This window comes from Silene latifolia, chromosome 1, assembly GCF_048544455.1.
Source record: "Silene latifolia isolate original U9 population chromosome 1, ASM4854445v1, whole genome shotgun sequence".
Classification (NCBI taxonomy): domain Eukaryota; kingdom Viridiplantae; phylum Streptophyta; class Magnoliopsida; order Caryophyllales; family Caryophyllaceae; genus Silene; species Silene latifolia.
In genome coordinates, this window is record NC_133526.1 from 24683072 (window position 1) to 24690563 (window position 7492).

General features: G+C 36.6%; 3 protein-coding genes across 3 annotated transcripts; 1 reads left to right on the forward strand and 2 right to left on the reverse strand.

Annotated features, from left to right (window-relative positions):
- Nucleotides 1-355: 355 nt before the first annotated feature.
- LOC141642244 (uncharacterized) lies at nucleotides 356-853 on the reverse strand. The gene has a single exon (XM_074450973.1). The coding sequence runs from the start codon at nucleotides 851-853 to the stop codon at nucleotides 356-358; it is 498 nt and encodes a 165-aa protein (XP_074307074.1).
- A 1600-nt stretch (nucleotides 854-2453) lies between these two features.
- On the forward strand, nucleotides 2454-5746 carry LOC141601546 (putative UDP-arabinopyranose mutase 2). The gene is made up of 4 exons (XM_074421841.1): nucleotides 2454-2922; nucleotides 4136-4386; nucleotides 4524-4692; nucleotides 5102-5746. Exons 1-4 carry the CDS (start codon nucleotides 2596-2598, stop codon nucleotides 5432-5434), a joined length of 1080 nt encoding a protein of 359 aa, XP_074277942.1. The 5' UTR covers nucleotides 2454-2595; the 3' UTR covers nucleotides 5435-5746.
- A 429-nt stretch (nucleotides 5747-6175) lies between these two features.
- On the reverse strand, nucleotides 6176-7492 carry LOC141601551 (protein C2-DOMAIN ABA-RELATED 7-like). The gene is made up of 3 exons (XM_074421847.1): nucleotides 7150-7492; nucleotides 6776-6874; nucleotides 6176-6693 (listed from the first exon to the last, which is right to left on the reverse strand). Exons 1-3 carry the CDS (start codon nucleotides 7255-7257, stop codon nucleotides 6394-6396), a joined length of 507 nt encoding a protein of 168 aa, XP_074277948.1. The 5' UTR covers nucleotides 7258-7492; the 3' UTR covers nucleotides 6176-6393.

The window sequence follows — 7492 nt, forward strand, 5'->3', positions numbered from 1 at the left end:
AATCCTTTTAGAGATTTATATGTCATTGCACTAACTGTGGAGGACACCAGCCCCAACAAGCTCCCACTTGTCCGTACAAGTGTACGTGCAATAACGTTATCCGCACTAACTGGAGGACACCGGCTCCAACATCTTGTGCTGGTTGAGTCAGAATAGAAAGCGATTTTTGACTCTCTACTTGTTGAACAAATGAATAGACTTTATTGACAGTAGGGAGAGGGTCCATTGACAGAATATTAGTCTTCAAAGTGTCAAATGTGTTATTCAATCCCATTAGAAACATCAACACCTTCTCACATGATCCAGCATCAACAATCTTCTTCAAAACATTACAAGTGCATTTACCACAAGTGCATTAAGGTATTCCTTCTATTTCCTCAATTTCATCCCAACGACGCTTGAGCTTATTATAATACTCAACAACATAATTAGTGTCCTGACCTAAATTGCGCAATTCCTTCTTCAATTGAAATAAAAGAGGCGCATTAGACTGACCATATCTTTCCTGAATATCACTCCACAACTCCTTCGCAGATTTCGCAGACAGAAAACCGCTCTTGACTTCAGGAGTCATAGAGCTAAGAATCCAGCACCGTATCATATAATCACAACACTTCCACGCCTTATACTTATCAGACGTAATCTCAGGCTCTGCAATAACGCCATTGATAAAACCTTCTTTATTCTTCGATCCAAGTGCAAGAATAACTCCTCTTGTCCAATTGATAAAATCTTTTCCATTAAACGGCGAATTAACCATCGACATGGAAGGATTATCAGACGGAGACAAAAATAGCGGCTCATCGTAAGGATTACGATAAGGCGATTGATCGACGGATTCAGAATTAGGCATTTTGAAAATTTGATTGAAAAATTGACTTGTTTTTGCGATTTTGTTGGATTAGTATGAAAGTAAGAACAATTTTTTGTGATTTTCTGAAATATTTGGAAAAAAAAAAATTACGAATTTGATCGCGAAATCTAAAAAAAAACGAATTTGATCACAAATTGAATAGATCGTACATAATTGAAGATGCGGATCAAGCGACAGGATTAACCTGCTCTGATACCATGTGAAAACATGAAATGAGAAGCCATTGATGAAGCTTAGAAGAGCTTGATAATGGAGATGAAGAATTATGTAGTGAGATGTTGTTTGTAGAGAGAGAGTAAATAAACTGGAATTGTATTGAATGAAATAATTAGTTACAAACTGTGTTTCTTCTTTATATACAAATGTACAATTCTAACTAATATGTGCCAAGTCATCTATCCGTGTGCTCACTTCTGATTGGCTGACATTAACCCACACCTTGTATAACCTCATTCTCACATGAACCCAATCATTTTGGCCTAATTTGTGTGCCTCATCACATAGTAATCATAAGGTTAACTTTGATAGTGAGGGAAGAATAGAGGTTTGAATTGTTACCACTCCCTTGGCGTTAACTTAACAGGTTCATGGACATTTATAGCTAATATTTATTAGAGCACATGCATTGTATTCAAGAGATTCATCATTTTTTATTGTCAAAAGATGTCATAAGAGGAAAAATATACTTATATATACTTTTTGATGAGAAGGTATAACAAGAGTGGTAATGGCGGTAGCAGGGTATATTACTGGCGTGAGCTTGTGGTTATATAGAGTTTGTCTGATCGTCACAAGGGTGGATAAATATAAAGTGTCAGTGAGGGGAGAAGAAGGAATGCGTGTAGAAAGCTATGAAGAAGGATTGGTCCTTCAATGTTAAAGCAATATTCCTTCGTCGAGGGGATTGATAATGCTCCATCAAAGTGTTCGAAATCCCCGACGATAAGAGGCTAGGTAAAAGTGATGGAGGAAGAGAGGAAAGAGGCTAAATGGTTAGTTTGAAGTTTTAATTCTTGTTGAGGTGGAAGAGGATAACAAATAAGGCAGCATCAATGCGGAATTCGTCTTACTATTATTGGTAAATAAGTCAAATATACAACCATTTAATTTAAGACTTTGTACACTAAAATAATTAAATTTCTTCATCGTTAAAGATCGTCCAACAACCCGCTTTCTTGCCAATACATGACGCATACCCGACCGACAATCGAACTCAAGACCCAAGTGTGACTCAAACCCGAATTAACCAGACTAAATATACACCGATCCAAATGTTAATTGTGACAAGCCGATCATTTTTAAATAACTTAATTATAATTGACTCGAAAAGACTTGGTTCGAACCGATCTGACCGATACTCTTCAAAAACCAAAATTAATCCGACCGAACTAACATAACCCAAACCTACATAATTAATCTGTTTACCCGATCTACCAAGTACCAAATATCATACTCCTACACTCTCTGTCTCCTACTAAAAAGTTGATTCCCTTCCAACAATAGCACAATGTGAATTTGATTCCTTTCCAAATTGGAATAATATCACAAAGTGGAAAGTTCAAAAACACCCTCTACTTTTAACATGTGCTAAACCACCATCAACCCATCATTCCCCCAATTACCCTCCTAATCTCCATACATAAATACTCACACAAACCACACCTTCCCCTCACACAAACCTTCAAACACCCCTCTTCCCATCTCCAATCCCAACAACAACAATGGCAGGAACATCATCAATCACACCAACACCATTGCTCAAAGATGAACTAGACATAGTCATACCAACAATTAGAAACCTTGATTTCCTCGAAATGTGGCGCCCTTTTTTCCAACCATACCATTTGATCATTGTTCAAGATGGTGATCCTAATAAAACTATCAATGTTCCTCAAGGTTTTGATTATGAATTGTATAATCGTAACGATATTAATCGAATTCTTGGTCCTAAAGCTTCTTGTATTTCCTTTAAGGATTCTGCTTGTAGATGTTTTGGGTATATGGTTTCTAAGAAGAAGTATATTTACACCATTGATGATGATTGCTTTGTAAGTTTTCTTCTCAATTTTTTTTTGATTTTTTTTGTGCAGAAGATTAAATTTTATGAAAGTTTTGATTTTGATAACTGGGTTTTGTGAAATTTTTGATTTTGTTATGTGGGTTGATTTTAAATTGTGATTTTGATGCTTAAGATTTGATCTTTTATTGAATTGGAATTGGATCTGGATTTGTTATATGAAAATTGGGTTTTTGTTATGTTAAAGTTGAGATCTTTGATGTTTTTTGCTTGAATTGTATTAAATGTTTGTTGTAGCACCAATTCTTGTTTAAGACCGTCTTAACTTAAACGACTCTAACACCCGATTAAAATAGAGGTGACTCTAACACCCAATGAAGCAGGACCAATTGTTGTTGTAGATGTTTGATTTGAATGTTGTAGATGTGGCTTTGAATTTTGAACTTTTGATTGGTTTTGCACTTTGATCTGTCACATTGTTTGGTCATCCACTTTCTGAATACTACTTTTTTGAGATTTGACTAAAAGCTTTTTGATCATGTCATGCTCTTTGATGATCTGCTTTTTGCATATTGATTATGATAGTACACTACTTATGATTGAAAAATGAACAGAATTTGAGCGATTTGAACGAGTTTTAATTGAGTCAAATATTTAAATAATTTAGTGAGGTTTTGCAATGCTGGATACAATTGTTATTTTGGGTCGTCCGGAATCTCTTGTGTTGCTAACTTAGGGGTAAGGCTGTATACATCCGACCCCCTTCCCCTGCAATTCTCTGAAGCTCTTGAGGCAGTGGGGGTAATGTTGCTGTAATAATGATGTTTTTTGTTTTGTTTTGTTTTGTTTTGACGATTGCCTTCCTCAATAATATATGATCCATCATACTATGACCTTATAGTTTGAGAATGTCATGTCCTGTAATCTGCATTCATTTTCCAAACTTCCAAGTCTTTGCGGCCTTGTTGGTTCGACAACATTTGCTTGATAGACTCTTGGATTCCTTCAATTTACCAGTTTGCATGATTGATGTTTATTTAGCTGTATTTCTAGCTTATTTTTAGAAGATGTAATATCTCAAAAGTATTGGAATGTACTCCATAGCAAATTTGGGTAGCTTAGTGGTCGATGTGAGAAGGGACATAAGTTTATCTCTCTTCATTGCGAGAATTCTAGGAAGCTTTAATGTGCAATGTGGAATGTGATTAGAATAGATCTTATATCGTCCTTGTTCACACATTTAGGTTGCAAAAGATCCAACTGGAAAAGACATCAATGCTCTTGAACAGCACATCAAGAACCTTTTGTGCCCATCAACCCCACTCTTTTTCAACACCCTCTACGATCCATACAGGGAGGGTGCTGATTTCGTCCGTGGATATCCTTTCAGTCTTCGTGAAGGTGTCCCTACTGCTGTTTCTCATGGTCTGTGGCTCAACATCCCTGATTATGATGCCCCCACCCAACTTGTCAAGCCCCGTGAAAGGAACACTAGGTATGAAATTTTAAGAATTTGTATACGAGGTGGTTTTACATGCTAGACAATTATTTTAATGAGAAATGGACATAGTCGATTTTGATTTAGAGCGTGATAATGTTTATTATGTCTAATTTTTTGTGGGTGCTTGCCAGATATGTTGACGCTGTCTTGACCATACCCAAGGGAACCCTCTTTCCCATGTGCGGTATGAACTTGGCTTTTGACCGTGAGCTCATAGGACCAGCTATGTACTTTGGACTCATGGGCGATGGTCAGCCCATCGGCCGCTACGACGACATGTGGGCCGGCTGGTGTATTAAGGTATCATACTGCCTTTTTTCTTTGCTTCAATGCAGTTTCAGAATATTCTTTCAACAACGCAAGATCATGTTAATAGAATGTTCATATACGGAATATAATGGTATGATTGATACAAAGTACATTTATATTATCTTCTAATTCTGGTATTTGCAATTGCATTGATTTGGTGGAAATGCTCCGATTCCTTGGACCTAAATATAGAACTCAAACTCCACAATTACCGGTAGGGTTGTCTTATTTGTGTAAAATTAAAGTCGGCCAAACAGATACGTATTTATACAATTATGAAATCACTTGATTAAATGAGTATGTAGGCTGTTCTAATACTTCTAACAATGAACCTATTATACACAATCTGTTAACAAGAATTTGGACTTATTGTGACTTTTTGGCCTGATTAATGTATTAGGTTATATGCGATCACCTTGGTTGGGGAGTAAAGACTGGACTGCCATACATATACCACAGCAAAGCAAGCAATCCGTTTGTAAACCTTAAGAAGGAATACAAAGGTATTTATTGGCAAGAAGAATGCATCCCATTCTTCCAAAACGCAACCCTTCCAAAGGAATGCACCAGTGTCCAACAATGCTACATTGAACTCTCCAAGCAAGTCAAAGAGAAGCTTGGAAAGGTCGATGAGTACTTTGTCAAGCTTGCCGATGCTATGGTCACTTGGATCGAGGCTTGGGACGAGCTTAACTCAGCCCCTCATGCTGCCGCTGATGGCAAAGCTAAGTAAGGGAGTATACATCAAGCGAGTTGAACGACATTCAAGCCCTTGTACCGTCATTTGTCAGCTCTGCTTCCGAGCATTGTTGATAAATGGCTGAGGCTTATTTATTTTTGCAGGAAAGACTATAGGGTTTAATTTATTGCTGGTATTTATTTTTTTAGTGTGTTCTATTTCTTTCTATTATAGTCTGAGACATAGTAGCCTCGTTATGTGTCGAGCTAATTTTATTTTGCTATTGGTAAATTTACAAATTAGACTTTGGGAACATGAAATGTGTTGCGACTCTTTTTGTGATAAATATTTACCAAAATTTCGTTACACCCAGACAAATGCTAAAATTGAATTCTCATACTGTACAAATTTAGCCAAACTGCAAATACTATTATCAAACATTGTGAAAAGGTTGTCTAAATTTGTACAGTATGAGATAGTCGATAAAGCTGCGAGAATGATATACGCGGCTTCCCTTAGAAACTCCGTAGTGAATCTTCACTTTAGGGAACGTTCCTATGCGAACCCATTTTCTATAATTACATTCAAATGAACTCCATTTTCATAATTTTTGTCTATTTGAGCATTATTTGAAAAAATTTCTAAGACTGATTAGATATCCAAGTTCTTTCTTTTAACTATGAGGCCGATTGAATTGTTTCGGACTTTTTTTCATGTGATGAAAAATTTGAACGAAGATAAAGAATCTGATGGAATAGAGGGAGTATATTTCTCTCCTTTTGACATTACCTTCAATTTTTCAAGAAAGCCCAAAACAGCAAACATTTTCACCAATATAAACTGTATTTGTTCTCAAATTAAAGACCTTTTGTGACAGGGAAGCACATATGTTATAAAGCGATCACAAAGCCTCAAGCTCGGGAAAATGGGAAGTCTCACATAAAGCGTCTTAAGAGAGACTAACTGAAGTAAAAATGGAAAAAAGTCACATATGAAACATGGCAAACAAGTGATCAAGAACGAAATCCTTTACAGCCGGGAAGATCAAGCCACTCGAGCTGTATCTGCAGTTTGCCAGTGTCTACATTTCGCAGTTTTAGAACCATGTCTTGGACCATTCTCCCTCTACCAGTCCAAATAACCTGACTTTCATCAGCTAGGCAGTTGTGATCATTTGGCTGTATTTTCTTTACCGCGGTTCCAATAGGGAGCTCGCCCAACCCCATCTGTAAACACTCTATGTAAGGTTTAATATCAATTGTGGCATCTCCCATTTTATCATCTTCTGTAAATGTATCTTTATCAAATATCGCCTGAAAACACAGGAAAGACGATAGCATTGTCATTTACCCGAAATGTCCAAAGAAGGTGATATTTCAAGCGCGATTTACTTACGAGGTTGATTGGCTGGTTAGGATCAGTCACCGAAAGAGTTAGCACATCATTCCACACGGGATCATCAGCGTTATTTTTTATCACCCGAGTCTTTTGTTTCTGTAGAATGTAACGAGTCACACAGATTTATATTCGTCTGTATTTGTGCTACCAAGCGAAAATCTCTATCTGTAACCCATCTCTGTTAAATCATACAACGGGTTTGAGCCAGTGGCGGACTCAGGAATTTAAGGGCGGTATTGCAGTACTTGTCGCTTTTATAAAGAGGATTAATGATTTAATCATATTGAATTACACAAAACAAAATAAGCATTGACATATATAGTGTATCATATATTGAACAAAAACCAAGATTAAAGGATGAGGAGTGGTACTTGTGAGCCAGACGTAATAACAACATAAGGATCACTTGAAAGGGAGTCGCAAACTTTAAGATCAACGCCTTTCTTCACGGTGATCTTAATGGCGCCCAATTGACTCATCTTCTTCCTTGCTCTGTTCTCTTTCTTCTTTATGTCTTTCCTTTATTAACCTTGTTGTACTTTGATAATTTGCATATGTATAAGACCTTTCAAAGTGCATTTATGTGAAGAATATAACACTCGTCCCAATTATTTATCAACCGCAGTTAAATAAAATATTCTCATGAATAATATGAAAGATATAAATAATTGAGACGAAAAGAGTATTAGATCGTTTACTTTGGTTGTGATCATG

What these genes read in the sequence shown, in the direction of transcription:
- LOC141601546 (XM_074421841.1), top strand. Translation starts at nt 2,596, where the DNA reads ATGGCAGGAACATCATCAATCACACCAACACCATTGCTCAAAGATGAA. An exon ending in CCATTGATGATGATTGCTTT is followed by an intron (nt 2,923 to 4,135) that starts GTAAGTTTTCTT and finishes TCACACATTTAG; the next exon opens with GTTGCAAAAGATCCAACTGG. An exon ending in CCCCGTGAAAGGAACACTAG is followed by an intron (nt 4,387 to 4,523) that starts GTATGAAATTTT and finishes GGTGCTTGCCAG; the next exon opens with ATATGTTGACGCTGTCTTGA.
- LOC141601551 (XM_074421847.1), bottom strand. Translation starts at nt 7,257, where the DNA reads ATGAGTCAATTGGGCGCCATTAAGATCACCGTGAAGAAAGGCGTTGAT. An exon ending in TTATTACGTCTGGCTCACAA is followed by an intron (nt 6,875 to 7,149) that starts GTACCACTCCTC and finishes TACATTCTACAG; the next exon opens with AAACAAAAGACTCGGGTGAT. An exon ending in CTAACCAGCCAATCAACCTC is followed by an intron (nt 6,694 to 6,775) that starts GTAAGTAAATCG and finishes CTGTGTTTTCAG; the next exon opens with GCGATATTTGATAAAGATAC.
- LOC141642244 (XM_074450973.1), bottom strand. Translation starts at nt 853, where the DNA reads ATGCCTAATTCTGAATCCGTCGATCAATCGCCTTATCGTAATCCTTAC.